Here is a 21,295-nt window from a genome sequence, read left to right on the forward strand (position 1 = left end):
ACAATTGCTTGATCTACTTACACGGCATATATAAACTTTATTTCTATTTGTATATAGAAAGGTGATGTATCACATGACTTAGATCCTCTTTCTCAAATTAAGCACACGAGACCCCTGTGAAGAATTTGACTCGTAAGTGAGAACAACGTTTGATATTTGATTGATATGCAAACTGAGTTTTTGTAGAAGAATAAACAGATGATACCAACAAATCACTTTCTTTTATTTATGATATTCTTACAGTGATTGAAAGACTCAGTAGGGGTTAATTTTATGTTTGAAAACTTGAATATTAATATCTCAATAATACTCAATTCATATTGACAATATAAAGTTTAGGAAAATAAATTCTATGTCAATTGGTTTAAAGAGACAGGTTTGCCTTCTGTTTGACCAATTTCTTTTATTTCTTAGCTAAGTTTATCAATAATAGTGTTCACAGCTCAACATCGAAATTTTAGCCTTCAAATCCCTGTGTATAAAATTATCAACCCCTAAAATGGCAAACCATGCATTGCACAAAAATTTTAAGCATTTTTGCTTTTGAATCATAAGGATATAGTTACTAGTAGTAAAACCAAAAAATCCAGATCTGCATTGATCACATCATCATCCTGGCAAAACAAAGACACAATTAAATTACAATCACAATCACAAAGATTTAAAACTTACGCTCTCTCTTGGGAGTCTAAATGTTGAACCAATTCATCGCGTTTATCAACTATCTGTACTAATTCTTCCAGTAATAATCTTTCACGTTTTTTCTGAGCTTCCGTCTTCTGCCAGTCTGAAAATATATAAAAGATATTCACTAATTACTAAACCTCAAACAAAACATTACATGATCCAACTACAAGCTAATTTTCTTCTGAAGATTAAACTATTTAACTTAATAAATCAAGATTGATTTCCAAAATGAAAATCATGATCAAAAGAACACAATATCAACTCGTGTGTTGAACATTTATTCTTAATTTTAAATCTTTGGTAAAACATACGTCTTAATTCCATTAACCATCTTAGTGTTATTGATATTTGACATCATTTGCTGGCTTTCATCCTCATTTATGATTGTTTTACTTTCATATTTTGTAAGTATATATGTATTTGTATATGATACAATATTTATTATAAATACAATATACAATTTATTCTTGATTAAAATATTTACTCTTCAGCCCAATAAATCATTAAAAACAATAAACTATAACAAGATGGAGGCAGCTAATCCCAGATTAAGACATATTGAAGAGGTTTGAATTGTAGTAAGACCTTGATGGTTCTGACCGTCGTCCTATAGCGTCCACCATACTTGAGACGTAATGTAACACTATTTGAAGCAGGTGGTAAAACATGTAGGAGAACACTAAACGCTACAGTTTCAGCCTGTCATCATTTACATAGTTCTACTTTCGCTTTTCTTACAACTGTTGTGTAGCTTGTTAATCAGAGGGCCACGCGTAGAAAAGAACCCTCCATTATACCCAAAACAAAGTGTTTAGTGTCAGTTTACTGTTGTCTGTAATCTGCAGTTTGTCACTGTAACACACCAAACAGAGATTGTGACAGTTACATGAAATCTAATCCAGCTTTATAGACACTGTAAACATCCAGCATATGGTGCCCAAACAGGACTGGCGTGTGGACTGCCGACATGTTAACCCTTGTGCCGACATGTTAACCCTTATGCCGCCATGATGACAAGATCAAATTGTACAGGAACTAAATATCAATTAAAGGATCATCTAATTAGTTATAATTAATTAGGCTTTGTTCATTTGTACTTCAATGTTATTTGCAATTGCGGAAAATCTTTGAAAATCAATATATCTTCTTTTCCATGACAAATTCAAAGGATTCAAAGACACAAAAACTGACATGAAAGTGGACACAGTTTCTGAATTTTTTGACAGTTGTTGACAGATCAATAAAACTTTACCAAAGGCCACCATAAAATAAAACCCTTTTAAAACATTCTTTTTTTGAACAATTGAGGCCATATTGCATGTTTTCTAAGTGGACACAAATAAAATAGCCTGAAGAAACTGGACAATTTCTGACCATTAAAACAAGCCAGACATAATATACTTGAATTTCTAACGGGGCTGAAATACAAACAAATACGTTGACAGGTTTTTAGGGGAGGTTTTCGGCTGACTAAACAGCTCTTGTCCACCATGTCTGCTTCACTTAGGATCCATTATTACCCTCCAACTACAGTCAGCGGTCAGCTATAACCAATGTTTACTCAGTCATTTAAAAGTAAAATTTGAAGTGCTTGTGTATTTAAAATGGTTGAATATTGTCTAATTAATGAAGAGCTAGTTAAATGAACCTAAAGGCAAATTGAGTCTCAAGTTGTGTTGATCGATGACATTTTACTCTTCAACCTCTCTCTATCAAAATAGTCACTTAAACAGATTCAACATCAGCGCCATCTCAAAACTTTCAACAATGTTATGGCATTTGGCATTTTATGAATAAACAGACCTGTATTTTAAATGCATGTTTCGAAAATTAATCTTTTTCTATCGATATTAAAATGCTTACATTCACTAATAAAATTTTTATATATATATATATGTACAGTATTGACAGGAACTGCTTGTAAAACTTGTTCAAGTTAATTCATAAATTCTAACTGAAGAAGTGATTATCAAAGGAGGAATTAACACAAATCGATGTTTATCACAATATATCATGAATATATAATTATATATATTGTGAAACATATACAGCAGTAATTAGGAGGTAGTAGCATTGGTAAAAATTGGTAAAAAAAAAATGGTTGGGGGTTGAGGAGAGAGGGGAGGGAAGAGTGCATGTAAATTCAAATGATAACACTCACCATCAATAGCCATCATGGCCTGTAATTCTCTCTTTAATAAATCACAGCGTTTCTCTAGATCATCTTCTTTCTCTCTGGAAAATAAAATAAAATATTTTTATCCAATAAAGAAAGAGCCAACTAATTTTATCTATTATAGTATTTCAAATATTCAAAGAAAGACACAGGAATAACCACATTCAACATTTTCAAAAAATATTCGGGAATCTAATTTCTAGTAATAATTCAGTCATAACATTTAAGTTTTTAACACAATCTTAAACTCTTTATAGATTTGAATTTTTATTCCAAACATTAACAATTCAACATCAATTTCAAAATTATATTTATTCATCTCTTAATGCATTTAAAATTGTATAATATTTGAAAGTGTCATAAATAAGAGTAAAATACGAAATAATATTATTTTTAATTGCCACCATGAATTAATTTAGAATAATATCTTTCTGTAATTTCTCAGTTCACTGAATCATTACAGACCACAAGTTAGTGCCAACATTCAAAATAACACTATTGTCACAGTGAATAAAAGATAAGGGATTAAAATGTGAGCCCTGAGGTCTACTCGCCTAATCTCTATGAAAATTATGTTAATTTTAATAAAACAAGGATAATTTTGTTGAAAGTTTTGTTTACTTGGCATGGACAAAATGTTGGATACAATGACATCATAATATTTATTCAAATACTAATACTGAATTTGTATAATTTCACTACCACAAACTATATTTGAATACATGCGATTATTTTTTAACCATTTTACTGGATTCCTTTGTATATAATTTGTACAATATTTTCACTGTTAAAATAGTTCTCAATATATTAATTGTAGACCAATATAGAAATACCACTGTTAAAATAGTGCTCAATACATCAATTGTAGAGTGATTTAGAAATACCACTGTTAAAATAGTGCTCAATACATCAATTGTAGAGTGATATAGAAATAGCACTGTTAAAATAGTGCTCAATACATCAATTATAGAGCGATATAGAAATACCACTGTTAAAATAGTGCTCAATACATCAATTGTAGGCCAATATAGAAATAGCACTGTTAAAATAGTGCTCAATACATCAATTGTAGAGTGATATAGAAATACCACTGTTAAAATAGTGCTCAATACATCAATTGTAGAGTGATATAGATATACCACTGTTAAAATAGTGCTCAATACATCAATTGTAGAGCGATATAGAAATACCACTGTTAAAATAGTGCTCAATACATCAATTGTAGAGTGATATAGAAATACCACTGTTAAAATAGTGCTCAATACATCAGTTGTAGAGTGATATAGAAATACCACTGTTAAAATAGTGCTCAATACATCAATTGTAGAGCGATATAGAAATACCACTGTTAAAATAGTGCTCAATACATCAATTGTAGAGCGATATAGAAATATCACTGTTAAAATAGTGCTCAATACATCAATTGTAGAGTGATATAGAAATATCACTGTTAAAATAGTGCTCAATACATCAATTGTAGAGTGATATAGAAATACCACTGTTAAAATAGTGTCCAATACATCAGTTGTAGAGTGATATAGAAATACCACTGTTAAAATTGTGCTCAATACATCAATTGTATACCGATATATGTTTTAGCCAAATTGCAAGATCTTTAAATCAAAATATCAATTTCTCAGCTTTCCCGAAATATTTCCCAATATTGCAAGCTAAATATAAAAATAAATTTGAAATAAGGAATTCACTTTTCTCTTTTCTTTGATAGTAAAAAAAATCATTAAGATTTATAAATATTGAGTTTTTAAAGAATATAATTTTAAATTTCAAGTTAACATCATAAGGTCAATGGTCTCATAAACAAAATGAAGACAACAGCAATTTCCCATTATTAAATTTCTTCTGGTAAATTAGTGAAACTGAATTAGTCTAAGTATAATATTTGGAGACAAGAATGTTATTACTTATATTATGACATATTTTGTCTACCTACTAACCAATTATCAAGGTGTGTTTACACTAGCACAGGTAATCATATCAATATATACATGAATAAGTAATGAAAGTGAAATACCTAAGTGTTTTCAATGAAAATGAAATATTTCATTAATGAAATTAAGTAAACAGACTTTTCGAAATATGAAAATTAAACCAATAAGCTTGTAGTTTAAAATGATTCTTTGGATATTTTGAATAGTATAAATATTTCAGTTTTGACCCAAAATCATACACTAAAAATCTGACTGCATACCATGCAAGAAATTCAGATTATATGTACAATATACATCAGAATTTTCATCATAAACTTGCTGAAGATAATTTGAATTTTCAATAAATATTAATCAATAGCCATTTACAAAATCAGCAGAATTTGGAAAATTGAAATAATGAAAGATTTCAAACCATTCAACCTAAATTTGATTGTACTAAATTAAAAATGAATATTAATTTGACTTTTGGCTTTAGGGATGTAACCTTTACCTTTCCTGCTGTGAGATTCACAAGTTGAGGTTACCATGTAACAATAGCGGAGACCAGTATTTGATTGTGGTAAAAGACATCAATTTGATTAGCGGTAAATCTGTATTTACTTTAATTTCCTCTCACTATTTTCCACACACTGCCAGCAATATTAATTTACCATGCTCTGATTTCCGTGTCCAGATTTAGGCGTGAGGAATAATAAGAATCAATGTTAGCTGGTAGTGAAAATGAATTTGATGGGAAAATATCAAGATGGTGAAATTAACGTGTTTATAAAAATTCTACTTCATTGATATTTTAGACATTTTTTTTTCTTAATACAGATTAACCACAGATCAATATCTATTTCTCTTTCAATCAAAAAAATTCAAATACCATAAATGAGATGCATTATGATTAAAACTTAGATGTTTTTAGGAATTTCTGATTCCACTTGTCATGCATCATCTGACAAAATTGTCATACATCTCCTGTCCTTGGTTCTATATTATTCAACCAATCATAAGCTCTGCTTAATAAAAAATTTCCTTACTATTTTTGAGGAACTATGGGATATTCATTATCAAACATTGCAGACAAGCATTATTAAATGACTTTTAACAACATTTTTGTGAGATCTTATGATGATATAATTTCGAAATTCCACAAAATTAAAGCAAAATCTAACCAGATCACAGATGGTAAATGTAGTAACCTTCAGAAAATACATGACAAATCATCCAGTATTTTAATCAGTTTAAATAAGTGGTTGCTCAAAGTATGAACCCTCATCAGCAGATTCAGATATAAACCATAACCAGCTATTTACTATACATGATGGGAGATTCAATGCATAGTCCTTTTCAGAATTTAAATGCACTAAAACATTCTTTTATATTATAAAAGGCAAGAAAATTAAATGCAGACTGCAGAAAATGAAACACAAAAATTCCAACTCATCTGGGATCTCATCAGTGCACTTAACAATGGACAGAAAATTTCTTTTTCATTTTATAATTTCAAAACTTAAAAAACAGCTTTTTAATTTTTATAATTTTAAGCATCTTTCTAAATTTTAAAATTCTGAATTCACCGAGGAATATTACATCAAAGGTTATAAATTTTATACTAGTTACACAAAATAAAGTTTAATTTCAATCACACTGGATAAAAAAATGATTTTTTTCATGCAGATAATGGAGAAATAATTAATTTGGTACGATCCCAAGAAAAAGTATAATCCAGGGATTATATTAATTATATAGCAAGAAGAAATAGTTGGAGGCAATATGACTGTTAGCTATCACTAGATTACTATCTTCCCATGTTAGTATGGCGACTGAATGGACACATTATGAGCAAAAAGAAAATAGAGACCAGTTTCTCAAAAACTTAAAGCCATCAAGGGTTTGTAAAGAAGTTTACTAAACTTTGCATGTGTATCGGGGGACATCAATTTGTACCATTCCAATTTTCTGTAATTCCAATAAGACAAAGCATTTGATAAAGTCACTATCACAAAGGGCCTTATATAATATAAACAGATTTTGCGATTGTGACGTTATCAGACGCTTAGTTTTAGAGGAATTGTAGGGACCGCTGGATGCTGGATATGAGCATGAGCATGAGTATCATATCATATTATCGTTTAATTGTATTTTACTTTCATTCAGTTAGAGAAAAAATGTCATAATTTCAATTTAGAACTATTTTCCTTGCCAATGATTTGAAAAAAAAATAGAACACAAAATATTCAATGAAATTTGAAATATTTTTGGTAAAAACTTGAAAATATAAAGAAAGGAAACCAAGACTAATAATGATTCCAATAAAACTATGGCTAAATGATCAACTCATTTGACAACAGCTAAATACACACTGAAAGCTGATTACAACTTTTTCTCTCTCCAATCAATCCCTAGGGGTGGGGATTAAACTTGAGGCAGGCGTACCAATGGCTAGCAGACGACAGCAAGCAAAGTACTCCAAATTAACAGATTACACTTACAAGCAAATTACTATTGATTTCTACATCCTTTCAAAGAAAAAGTGATACGTCGGCCGAGAAAAGCTGCTTATCCTAAATTCTCTTTGATGGGATCCATGTTCTTCATGTGGCAGACAAAATACGCAAAAAGCAATCCGCGGCAAATAACATAATTGTATCAATATTTAGCTGACGGCTCAATCTGGCGCTGACAAAAATCCCCTGCCCTATTTCAGTGTAATCCCCCCATCATATAATAATGTGTCTCTCTTATTGTAAGAGATTAGTATTTTATCATTATAAATGATGAAGTAGAAAAACAAAGATTTGAGGAAAGCTTTTGGCTGTCATCAATCAAGAGGTACTATAAATGTGGTAATGACAGTTACTAGCTTATGCTACTTCAGTCGGCAGTCAGCTAAATGCCTTTAAGTGGATATGCAACTCCAACATATTTCTATGAAGAAGATCTCTTTATTTGTTACCTTGGCCAGTGGTTACAATAGGAGTTTTAATAAGTTATCGAAATGCATTCAATCAGATATGCAACTGTGCAGATAACAATGAGAAATTTTGCATGTAAGTAACTCTGACTTTAAACAGTCGTCAACTGATCTGAGATTTTTTTATTGCCAAACATGTTGAATCTAAAAGGCATTGGTGGTTGATTAATCAGTGACAATCTATGTCAATGACCATAAATAATATTATAGCTGCACATGAACCAAGGGACATAACTCCAAAATAACATGTCCTCTAAAATTTTGAACACTTATCGAACAGGTGGACAAAGGGAGATAACAACTGAAGAAATCACAATCAGACCAAACTGGTTACACAATTCTGTCATCTTTACACATTTTCCTCCATTATACAAGAAATTGTGTAAACTAAAATGTTAACTTTGTCAAAGTTCTATCATGCAAACCATAGCATTTTGTATTTCAAGCTGTTTACAAGATTTCAAGATTACAAATAGATTACTTACAAAATATTCAGTTGCATTTGACGTCTGATCAAAGCATTTCTTTTATTTACCAACATAAACCATTCCTGCATTAAATGTTCTTCTAAGGCTTTGTTTTTACCTAAAATCATATATTCAATCAATCAAGGAAAATAAATACCACTTTGAAATTTAAAAGGCATATATAATATAGCTAATTCAAACAGAGTCTCTGTCTATGGCATGGACTTTAACACCATTCTGAAAGCTAAAAAATAGTTAAAAAATATCAATCATTATGTCAATTATAAGCTTTTGCTGCATGAAACTTTTGTGCCAGTATCAGAAAGCTGATACTTGGGCTATACGTTCAGGACATGAGCTCAAATTTTCTGCTACAAAATTGCTGCATTAACTGAACTGAACAGTAATGGAATCATGAAAGAAGAAAACTTTACTGCATGTGTAAGGATATTGGTTTTATATTAAGGTTATACTGTACTAATAGTACAGAACACAGTTATCATATAGAGTTATGTCCCTTGAGTTCAGTTTTTATTAAGAGTGACAGCCCTGGAAAGGAACATGCAGTCTTCAAGAGACACCATTACATGTACTACCTACTAGTGATTAAACTTTATGTCTTTTATACAGACTTATTGTTTGTAACAAATATCACAGCATGTAAAACATTTCCAGAAAGACAGATCTAAAATAAGCCATTGTCTATCTCAGTTACAATAAACAAACCCCATACCTTTATTCATGACTCTCCGTAGTTGTTTCTCCAGTTTCGAGGCTTGATCATCAATTTGTTGCTGTTCAATTTCTAAAGCTTCCATCTCGGAATGAACATATTGATTGGTGTCCCGTAAGTCTTCATCAGATGTCACTTGTAGTCCCAGATCATCAGATCCATCATCAGAATCATCTTGTTCACCATCAGAACCTAGACTACCATCATTACAACTACCTACAAATTTATATAAATAAAGGTTTATCAAGCTATAGGCCTACTTATTTCATTTTTTGTGGTTTAGTCAGTTGTCCAGATTTCACATGGTAACATGGTAACATGGTTTTGGTTATTCAACATCATAGACGTTTGGGATTATTATTTGTAAATAAAGCAAAATAAAAAAATTGGGTCATTTTAGAATTAATAATGCTCAAATCTGCAGATACCAGAGAATTAGGCATCTTTCCTCTTCATTCCTACCAACCCAGCTTTAAATGGGTACAGATAATCTGGGAAAGAGTAATGCTAATAAGTTTGATTAAGGAACAATTAGTAGAAAGGATCCTTGTGAACCCAAGTTGTTATCCTTGAAAAAATGGTTGTTTGTTTCTTTGTTTTCCCTTTGTCTAAAACTTAAATCTGAACTGTTCATTAATAGTTGAAATCCATTCTAAAAATTGAATCACCTAGAGGTATCAATGAGATCCTAAGTATAGAAAAAGTATTCAGGGATGACATATTTTCTGATGATTTCTAAGAAAAGAGATAAAAGATGAAAAGAAAAGTTTACCTGAATCTGGTGAAATCAATTTTCTATCTGAACTATCAAATAATTTATCATCTAAACTTTTACTTCTCTGTAAGGAAAAAGGTTAATCATTGAGTACACAATCATGTAGTCTCTTTAACATATTTCTACCAGGCTTCACTTTAGCAGGTAAACCTTGTATAAGGGACAGTTCTGATAATTTTCAAACTAACCAATCAACATGCTTCAATTAGCCAATTTTAGAGATTGTTTTGTTAATGTGAACCCAAAAGCTAATGGCTTTATAGTAGGACACTTTTGATTGGATGCTCATTGGTCAAAAGGTTAAGATTTGCTATTTTAGAGTACTATTTGCTCATTATTAGAATAGTCTAAGATATAAGTTTCTGCTGGAGAAAAAACATTAACTCGTCATCTACCAACCAACCATCATTTTACATTTCTAAATTCATTAGACTTACCTTTGGAACAATTTCTGGACTTTTAGAATGGGAATCACTTTCATTATCATCTAATGATAAATTAATATTTGGTTTTATTAATTTTAATTTCTTTAATTTAACATCTCCAGTTTTATCTTCAGTAGGAGATTCTGGTTTTTCTGCTTTTTCTGCAAAGATTCAAAATTGTGTTCTTCAAATTCATCAATTGGAAAGTATAAATTATATGACTCATTGGGCTGTAGAATTGACACTTCTTTGTCAAGAAAATAGAGTTGTTGAATATGTACACCACTCTAGGCACGTTACCTCACCCCTCACAACCTTTACTCTGAATGTGTTTTTGACGACTTTCTAAATGAAAATCTTCCAAGCTTTCACAATAATTTGACAACATATGAATTGAAAAACTCAATTTAGTTTTGTAGGAAACAGGTAAATGTCATACTTTTTCATTGGTCAAGAAAATGCCATTCGTAAAAAATGTAATTTTTCTGTTAAAATTATAATTTTAACGGAATTCTAAATATACCTACCTTTAACAGAAGTTTTTCTGGTGATAACTTTATAAGATTTGGCAGGTACTGTAATCATGCATACAGAAAATACAACATTATTGTGCATGAAACAAAACACACAGTGTCACATACAACATATACATGCTAATACATAGAAACTTAATGAGAATTTTTAAAAACATAATGACGAAAGCCACGTGAGTAGACTCTACTGTGAAGGAAGATTTTGAGTTTCAAGATTTTTTTTAGAATCGGGGGAAACATTTTCTTTCATATTCATAAGTGTGCAGGGACCACAGCTCCATTTGGTGCCTTTGAAGATAGACAATATCATGCATAGACAATGGGGGGAAATATCAAGAGTGCACAGCAAAAAAATGTCATCCTTGGGAAGATCAATGTCATCAATGTCAGACTACCATAAAATTGATATGAAGTTTTCAAATAAATTGTAGTGCATTTAAACCATGAACGGAAAACAGACACAAAAAAAATTGAAATAAAAATGAAGTCAATTCATAAATTAGAAATGTTGTGTAAAAAGACTCAATAATTCACACTAAGAGTGCATTGAGGACACCAAGATACAACAGACATGCTCCAGTGATGCAAAGCGATGTTAGAGTGATGCCTACCTGTTTCTATAGTAGTCGGTCTAATAATTTCTGTTTCTGGTTGACCTATACCAGCTCTAGCCTCAGCTATCAACTGTCTAGCTCTCTCTCTTAGATGTTTCTGTCTTTCTTCACTCTACCAATAATATAAAAATTTTTATAAGTCTTTGATATCAATGGACAACTATTTGTTTCTACATGCAATACCATTTTATGGTGATCATGCAAGGGCTGGGCGATTGTTTCATTAATATATCATGATATGGGAACATGTTCCTATATTTCAATATTTTCCATGATACTACTAATGATATTAATTCCTATACCAGTATTTATCGTGATACAGGTATCTCCCAACTCAACATGTAAGGGATTCACAATGGACAAAAATACATCTTAAATTGAAACAAATCATTTGAAAATTCTTTCAACCTAATCCTTTTTTTTTTGATTACTCAAGTTATGTTATTATGCATTTTCAATTACGTGTAATGTAAAATTGGTCAAAATAAATATTTATAACTGAAAAACAGTAATTTCCAAGAGGTAATATTCAGGTAAGGACATCGCATAGAGTATAATATACACCATATAAGCTACATAGCCTTGTACAATAGAGGGTACTAGAGGTAAAGAAAGATATATGATGTAGATTTGGATTGTTTTTATATATCTATGGTGTTTACCAAACGTCATTGACAATAAGATAAAAAACAAAAAGTTTGGTCTCGAGAGCTAATATATCAGGTGAAATTAAACGGGAATATTAAATCAAATGAATATAATAATATATGAACTAAATCTACACAGATAGAAGGCAAATAATTGAGAGCAGACATCAACTAAAATCGTACGGTTTGTATTTCAGACATATTTTGGGGATATTTTTTTGGACTAATCACCATAAAGTAAATTTTATTTTAGGAGTATCACTCGGGTTGGATTTGACCAATCACCAATAAGTAAATTTGATTTAAAAAATCATGCATGCCCATATAAAGCAACATACGACATCACTGTTGGGTTCCTGCACCTTCACTTCTGCTGGTGGACACTCCGTATCAGCTGACTGGCTTCTAACGAGAGCGTCTTTACGAGCCTGTTCCAGTAACAGACGTGCTCTTTCTTTCAACTCCACGTGTCGAGGTTTGGATGGTGACTATAGGTAAATACGGCAAAAGAAATGTTAGTTTTTCTCTTTCCCAGCAAAGTTAAAGCCAATCTGGATAAACCTATATCTTACCCAGTAGCAAGCTAGATATTGATTTGTTGAAGATCTAGTAACGATGTCTATTTTATTGTAGGCTGCTTAAAAAAAATTCCTGTGGATTGTCTAAATTACGATGCAGCTTAACCTTACCTTGCCTAACCAATGTCAGACCCTATCTATAGGCTTTGACAGAAAATGGTATATCTTTTCATAGCCTCTCCAAGGGGACAAACCATTAAGATCATCTGGTGGAGCTTGCCAGAGCTTCCAGGACTAGGACAACTGGTAGACCTGTGTCAGTTTTCATTAGATCTCCAACAATACTAGCAATACCAGGTAGATATAATTTTATCTAGATTGCGTTAAGCTAGCGCCTATTGTTTATAACCTTCCTTCCTTCTCCAAGCCTTGTTAATTAAGACTTTTGGCCCTTGATATTAATTTACCCCAAGATATTCAAGTCACCAGAAGCAATTCTACATAACTAGTAAACTAGCCTAAAATTTGGACATCTAATCTTTTTTTATACAAGTATTTCTATCAGTGTTAATTTCATAAAATAATTCAAATAAAAATGGAAAGAGAAAAACTGTAAATAAATAAATAATAAACAACTTCATTAAAATAATCAGTAATTAATTAAAAGTTATCAAAAAATTAAGTTTCAGAGAAAATAGAAAATCCCTAAAATTGAAAGATGTCACAACAGAATCACTCTAGCAAGCTAAGCATTATCATGTTAGTATGTGCTTTCTAGAAATTGGAAAATTACTCAGAAAATTTGTAATTCAAGTATTTAGGTTTTCCTTCAAATTTTTAAACATTTGTTCAACTTTAATTGAATTTCAAAGCTAGAAATTAATTTGCAAAATGTGGATACAAAAAAAATTCCATGTTTGGAATAAAGTTTAATACGGTGTGCCAGTCATCTATCTAACACCCCTCTGATTTCTATTGAACTCTTCCGCACATGCATTTTTGCTTTACCTATGAAACTATAAATGTATGATTGGAAGAGCGCATTTTAAAATCAGGGGTGTAGCCAGTCAAAATATACCCAGCCTTGTTTGAATGGTATCAAAGTACAATCAAGTCAACATCAAAAATAGCTTTATTAGAAATGTGTATTTGCATTCAAAATAAAAATGCTTAAATGTAATATGTTTAATGAGAGAGAAAGGAAAACCCAGTACTTGATATATTTAGATCTAAAAGAATAAAAAAGCGAATAAAGCCAAATAAGGACAGGCATGAATAAGCTTACCTCTGATTGGCTAGGTTGTGGAGAAGCAGGACTAGATACAGGGGGACTAATTGGTGCTTTGGGTAATCTTCTCTTAACCTGAATGATTGAGCGAATGAAAAGATGAATGAATGAGCAAATGATAGATGAATGAATGAATGAATGAATGAATGAATGAATGAATGAATGAATGAATGAATGAATGAATGAATGAATGAAAATTCATAGTTCCTTTTCTGATTCTACTTCTGAAAGCAAGAATGTTTTGGATAGGAGCAGTGCTTACTGTAGCAACATTAAGGAAAGAAGAATTATGAGACAAATCTTAAAATTTTTTTACCTCTGGAGCTTTTGTAGGACTTTCTGGACTTCTGCAAAAAAAAGAGTTAAGGCATGTTATCTAAAAAAGAAAATATTAAAATACAAACACCACTTCTATTTATTCTATGTTCAATTCTAGTTGTTTTGAGTTTTTATTCTCAAAAACTCAACTTTGATGATAAGAGTGTTCCAGTTCTCTGATTAGTCAATCACTAAAATCAATTTTACATTTCGTTTCCTTTATCCGTTAAGATTTCTGTAAAATCTTGATTTTATCTTAGGTAAATATTCGACAATTTGGCCCCTGAAGTTTTTTACTTGCGAAAACGTTTTATGCTAGGATCTTACTTTAGTTGTCTAGGTTTGATGGCAGGTTTAACAGCAGATGGTTGTATAGTTGGACTAGGACTTGAGGAATCCACATCATCATCATCAGAATCAAACGGGTTCATCAACTGTTTACGTGTCATTAGATTATCTTTCTCTGGTGATACTGGAGAGGTTGTTGGTTTCTCAGGAGTTACTGGACTTTGTTTGGGTGGACTTGGTGCCTTCTTCTTCTTACGATGGATCACAGTTTTAGCATTACCAGTGGTTTGAACCATTTTCTCTGGACTAGGAACACGCTTCTTGTATCTATGTGCAGGCGCATTGTCAAAACTTGTATCAGAATCAGTAAAGGTGTCATTTGGACTTAATCCAACCCGAACATCAGGAAAATTACTACCAGAAGATATGCCCAATTCTCTTGGTTTCGCTTTTGGTGTTGTTGGAGATTTAGCATCAGATTTGTCTTCTTTGCTTCCGTACATTTCTTCTGAGATACGTTCGTCTGATACCATATTATCGTGTTCACCACAAGTATAGGTGGATTCACTGGTACAAGATCCTAGCTGTTGAACCTCGAAGGTCTGGCCAGTGAAATAAGCTCGAAGTTGATGAAGATAAGTCATGACTATTAGTTTATCTGGTACAGATAATAACACCATATCAGCTGGCTCTATAAGTTTAGGTATTCCTAATTTAGCAGCAGTGTCAAATGCCTGGAAAACAGAAAGAGGTTATAATCATCAATTTGCCTTCACATCCTTTTATATACAATATTTACATACAATGAATATTTGGTGAAATTGGCCACTAAAAATAAATGAAATGGCGTTTTACGTCTTACTTATTTGCACCTGATTTTATTAATGAAGATAATGTACAATGATCTTCAATTTAGTGAGCAAGCATCAAACTCTCTGAGTCTAAGTGACACCAACAAATATAAAGAACAAGCATTATCTGTACTAGTACTTTCACTTCATATACAAATAATATTTATTTATTACTCACAGGTTGAAAAGTTAGACAGAAATAATGACAGAACTCACCAGTTTATTATTAGTTTTAATATCATGTGGTGCTAGAGCTGAATAGTCACTGAAATAATAATATACCACATGAAATGCAACGCCATGTAATGCTATCTACAGCTAACAGAAATAATAAAATCTCATGAAATGAAGCAAATTTATGGAGTTTATGACCTACTTTTCTGCATCTTATAGGGTTAACAAAAACAGGCAATGCCATGCAGTGTGCAATGAGGGAAATTTGGCCAGGCTGCTCTTTTTCGATTTCCAACTGTTGAGGTATCTGTATCCTGTAGCAATCTGAATTAATGCTGCCATGATACTATTAATGTTTTTAAGGTTTTTCTAAAAGTGTGAATTATGTTCTATTGTTCCATCTTCATGTTTTTTTCGACAAATAAGATTTGTGATAATAGACAATGCAACAGGAATTGGGCTCTAATCTATGATGTCAAAAGCACACTTTTCCTTTTAAGGAATATTTCACTTTATTTCTTTTACAATAACAAAAATTCTAAACTTACATGAGATCTGGTCTGAAATGATTAATTATTGCACAAAAAGCCATCCCATTTCTCCAAGATGTTGTCAGGTTTGTGACCTTGACCCCTTTATAACCCTTAGTAACCAGTTTACACCAGTCTAATAATTCTAGAGTAGGATCACATATTGATTGTTCAGGAGATTCACGCTGCAAGAAAAGATGATTTGATAATCATTTGAAATATAAAAAATGTTAAATGATGTAGATTCATATTCAATGAAAACTGTTAATAAATGTCATCAATACTTACTAGGAGTTTTCACTTATATTGTTGTTCTATAATGTATAATACAAAATCAGTCATTGAGCATTATGGAAACAAATGCACCTTTACTTATAGAATTGTTCCATCTTACATAAGATCTATATCAGGTAAGGACAAGACAGATAAACTTTCTAAGTAGAAACTTACTGTTTGAGATTCAGTTTGAGAATCATCAGGTGATATTTTACTAAGTGATCTGAAAATATATATTGTTAATGTAAAGTCAATGATATATCATAGAGTTTTACATCCTATTGTTTTGTTCATACAGACTTGGCAAATAATGCAAAACTGAAATAAACCAGATCGCATAATCTCTAACTGAAAAACTCAATGAGGGTACACAATTTGATATCAAGGGCTACCCTGAATCATTCTAAGATTACAAAGCTTATTGCATCTTATTGCCAGAAAACCATTAATTTAATAGTGCAGAAGGGTGAACTGCTCCTACTAGGCTAGCAACATCACCAGTTTATCAGATGGTACTTATCAACTCACCTCTCTGTTGAAGTTGGAACTATTTCTATGGGTGGTGGAGTAATAGCTCTGATCTGTGGTTTCTCATCTTCAGGGGTAGAGGGGGGTGTTCCTTCATATAGTGGTCTTTCAGCAGGGGACAGGGACTTCGTCATCTTTAATGTAAGAGCCTTTTTGCCATTACTTTTCTCTCCCTTTTTAGTCAGATTAGATGGTAGTGTACTGTATTTTCCTCGCTCAGCTGGCTTCGGTTCTGGTTTGAGAGCATCAAAGGATTTCGACTTCACAATTTCATTTGGATCCTCTTCATCTGAATCCCCGAAAGGATTGGTTGAGAATTTTTGAGGAGAAGGTTGAGTTGAGACAGATGTATTAAGACTAGAATCTTTAGAAGTATTTGCTTCCTCCTCATCATCGAAGTCACCAAATGGATTGGGGGGTGGAGGTGCTCTCTTGGTTTTTCTGGGTTTACATTTTTCAAATTTAACTGGAGGGGGATCTTCAGCTGAAATAAAGATCATACCATTTGCTCTCTATGACTTTTACAGGCGGTTAAGTCTCACAGGAACTTAAACAATTAAACAAGATTTTGGAAAAATTAAACTGAAATTTCAATTCTGAAAGAAGAACATTAAATATCAGACATGATCATTTCTGTTTAATATGAACAAAAGTGAAAGAAATATTGCAGAGCATGATTTGCATGTTCCAGACATTTACAAATACTAACATTGTGTTAGATAAGCATATTATAACATTTTGCAAAAGAAAGGCGAAAAAGAATGCCAAGGATCAGAAATGAAATGAAATGAATGGAGCTTTACGTCCTTCTTTTGCCAAGGATCAGAGACAGCATGATAACAAATGATAGTCACATAACAATACAATGTTATATTCATGCTTATTTAAAATAGGTACATAGGTTAATATACTGTCAAACAAAGATAAACACATAATCAGGAGAATTCATACAATAAATATTCAATCCAACAACAGAAAGAAACCTAAATTACCAGAAAACGAAAATGAAAATAAAAAGGACCATTCCAGAAAATTATTTCAATCTGAATTATCTTTTTAATTGCAAAACCTATTAGAAATCAATAAATGATCATTATCACTTTAATATCAAAATTTAATTTTGCTAGACACTACTTTGTTGAAGTCAGATGACATCAAAATACTTAGTTTTGGTCAAATCTTTACTTTAATGAATCTAATTGTCTTATATTTTTCTTGCACAATTTTTTTTTTCAAATTTTATCTGGTATGATCCTTTAAAGAGCAGAAAATAAAAAAAAAACAAAAGCACACAAAATAAACAAACCAAAAGGATTTAAATCATCCTCATATTCCATGCTATCATCAAAAGGATTACCAGTATTACTCTCTAGTTGGTCTATCTGATTAGTTAAATCTTTAATCTTAAACGATAGATCTTCTTTAGATTCATCATCTTCTTCTAGTTCATCTAAATTACCAATATCACTTCTTCCTATACTCATTAAACTAGCTACACTCTGCATATCTTCATCACTAGAGAGAAAGAAAGAAAAAGTATATTTTACAAGGATAACAACTTAGGTTCACAAATAAGGATCCTTTCTACCAGCTTGTCCAGGGTCAAACCTATTGGCATTGATCTTTACTAGATTATCTGTATCTATTTACAGCTGGGTCGACCTGATATATTCAAGGTCATCACAATTTCACATGGGGATAGAACCCATTGCCATCATTTGTTTGACTGACCAAGCAAATGACTTCATGTAAAGAACCAACGACTGTGCTATACATGCTAATGGGTTCAGAACTGCCTTGACTTGTGAATTGTCAAATAAAGAAGATTGATGACTTACGTTGCTTTGCCTTCTCTAAGAAATACACAAGATAATGTCAAACATATTGTAGCTGATACAACTTTCTTGGTAGCAGGTTTAAATCTGATTTTAATATTAGTTTGTGACGGTATCTGAGTAGCGTAATCCTTCATATTGATAGTTTTACTAGCTAGAATCTTCCTTCTTCCTTTTGATTGCTGAAATTACATGTGTAACATAATCGAAACCAATAATGGCAGACCAATCTTGAGAGAAAATATATGAAATGGATATCCTACTTTATGGACTGTATTTGGAGAATGTAGACATGAGCACATTATGGGAAAACAAATACATAAAAATTAGAGACAAATACACCCCTACAAAATCATAACACTATGCAAAGATTTTAAAATTCTACTTTAAAGGGATTGTTAAGAGTTTTCTAAATATTTTATGTGTATCAGGGACACCAATCAACACCATTCAATTTTTAGTCAGACGTCCCCGATGCTTATAAAAATTTTAGAAAATCTCTTTACAATCCCTTTAAATTCAGCCCTATCCATAACTGCCAAAGAATTTTAGATGAATAGACTTACATCTTCAATAACAAACGTCCATTCTTTATCTTCATATTCAGCCTGTCTGGAATCTCGGAAAAGTGTGACCATTATCTCCAGATTTTCTGGTACTGTCCAACTCACATGTCCACAATATGGATTCTTCATTGATGGCTGCCATGTTAAAACCTTCAATATGAAATAGTACAGTGTTTCTAAGCTGTCTTTTACAGACTTCTTTACAGAAGTTCATAAAAATATTAAAGAAATGAGGACAACATGATGAGTTACCTAGCTTTACATTTGAGTAATGCAAAAAGGATGTGACCAAAATATTGGCAATGATATGATGATGCCTATTTGTTGTAAACACAAAAAATATTAATAATACCTGTGAGGACTTCCTTCTATTTCTTCTTGTCCAAACAACACAGATTTTATTGGGTTGCCTTAAAATAAATTATAATGTAACTTATAAAATTCATAATATTATGTGAACAATAAATTTTGTTTTCCTATCCTAAAATGTTCACCCAGTCGTGAAGAGCTTTTTACAATATAAACACAATCTTTAAGTGCAACTTTAACAAAGTCAATTCAAATTGTCAATGATAGGCTACATTTTGTACACTTATTCAGATAATGTTTTTGAATAGAAGTTAAAAATCAACATCAGTTTTTATAAAGACAATTTTTCCAGACAACTACACTACAAACTTTATTTTCTACTTTCAGCTATCATAGAAAAATCTTTTCAAATTTCTTTATTCATATTTGAAAAAAAGGTGAAATATAAGTTGAAAGGGAATGAAAAGAAATATAGATCTTTATCTGTATTTGAATAGGTAGATCCAATAGAATACAGTGTACTCTGTGATATCCAACATCTGAGTACTCCAACATTCTGCATAATCCGACATCTTCTTCCGGTCGCGATTGATTTCCTTTGTATATCAGTTTTAAAGAGTATTCCGATATTATGTGTACTACGAATTACGACAAAGAAATCTGTAACATCTACTCATTTGACCTTACCTTGGTTGGTAGATGACCAGTTTACGTTCGCTTCCAGCAGATGCTGATATCGCAAACTAACCTTGACCTTATCTGGGTCAGTGAGCTATATATAGTAACATATGGCACTTTGAGTACTCCAACACTCTAGCTTTTCCAACATTGTTTTACGGTCCCAGAGTATGTCGGATTACATAGAGTATACTGTATTTCCAATTCCATCTGAATTTGCTGTTCTAAAAATGGTACCAGTATTTCATACACTAGTTAAGAATATTCTAAAAAGCCTTTCTTTTTTTGGCTTTCTGCTTACCATTTTTTAGTCACTTCTAATTCAAGGTCTGTTAATGATGCAGTAAATTGAAATTTGGAAGCAGATTTCCCAACCCTCTGTAATCTTTTCCAAACACTCATCTTTAGGCTGTGTAATTCATTCCATGTTGATTAACTTAATTCATCTAAACTTATAACCTGGAATATAATCATTCAAATAAAGATAACAGCTAATTAACACCGTCACACCCTTCAGGCAGTGTAGATTAATGACCCAGTTGGTTTGTTGGTAGATGATAAGTTAACGTCCACTTCCAGCAGAAGTTGATATCGCAGACAAAGTAATTGTTGTAGTTAGATGAATTGGATAGTTTGGTACTTACTGTTGGTTTGGAAGATGGATTAAGGACCCTAAAGTCCTAGATTATTTTTAACATGATGAATATTTAGATGGTTTGCATTTAAGAGTAGAATTCAGTTTAAAAGGGATATGGTTATCTAATATTTTTCCCTAAAAAATCTGATCACATTCATGCATAGGAAAAGCCTAGCATGTAAACTTAAGTAGCTTTCATCGAATTCAGCAGATAACTAATTATAAATATCAGATAATCCTCATTTATTATCCAACTATGGGGAAGTAATTCTTCATTTTATTTGATCTTACACAAGAATTTATAATTAGGAGAAAAGAAAAGTAAAATTATAGGAACTCCACCCTTGGCCTTGTACAAGTTAATCCTTGATTGCCATTGACCTTATCTGCTTATCAATAAAATATCTTTCCTTAGTTTGATGCTCTGACTTGTAATAGAGATAGAAAAAAATATGTTATAAGAACTACCCAAAATCCTACGCTTTTACATTCTGGCTTAGTCATTTATTACAAAAATTTAAATGTCTCAAA

The 21,295-nt window shown here is 31.6% G+C and overlaps 1 protein-coding gene across 1 annotated transcript; it reads right to left on the reverse strand.

Annotated features, from left to right (window-relative positions):
* Positions 1 to 668: 668 nt before the first annotated feature.
* On the reverse strand, positions 669 to 20,529 carry LOTGIDRAFT_127247 (hypothetical protein; the record flags this gene model as incomplete). The annotated part of the gene is made up of 13 exons (XM_009063381.1): positions 669 to 787; positions 2,849 to 2,922; positions 8,260 to 8,359; positions 8,975 to 9,171; positions 14,420 to 15,114; positions 15,448 to 15,496; positions 15,954 to 16,080; positions 16,903 to 17,028; positions 18,097 to 18,254; positions 18,578 to 18,756; positions 19,141 to 19,290; positions 19,493 to 19,550; positions 20,429 to 20,529. The coding sequence occupies 13 exons, from the start codon at positions 20,527 to 20,529 to the stop codon at positions 669 to 671; spliced, it is 2,133 nt and encodes a 710-aa protein (XP_009061629.1).
* Between the last annotated feature and the right edge of the window lie 766 nt (positions 20,530 to 21,295).

This window comes from Lottia gigantea (assembly GCF_000327385.1).
Source record: "Lottia gigantea unplaced genomic scaffold LOTGIsca_57, whole genome shotgun sequence".
Lineage (NCBI taxonomy): Eukaryota > Metazoa > Mollusca > Gastropoda > Lottiidae > Lottia > Lottia gigantea.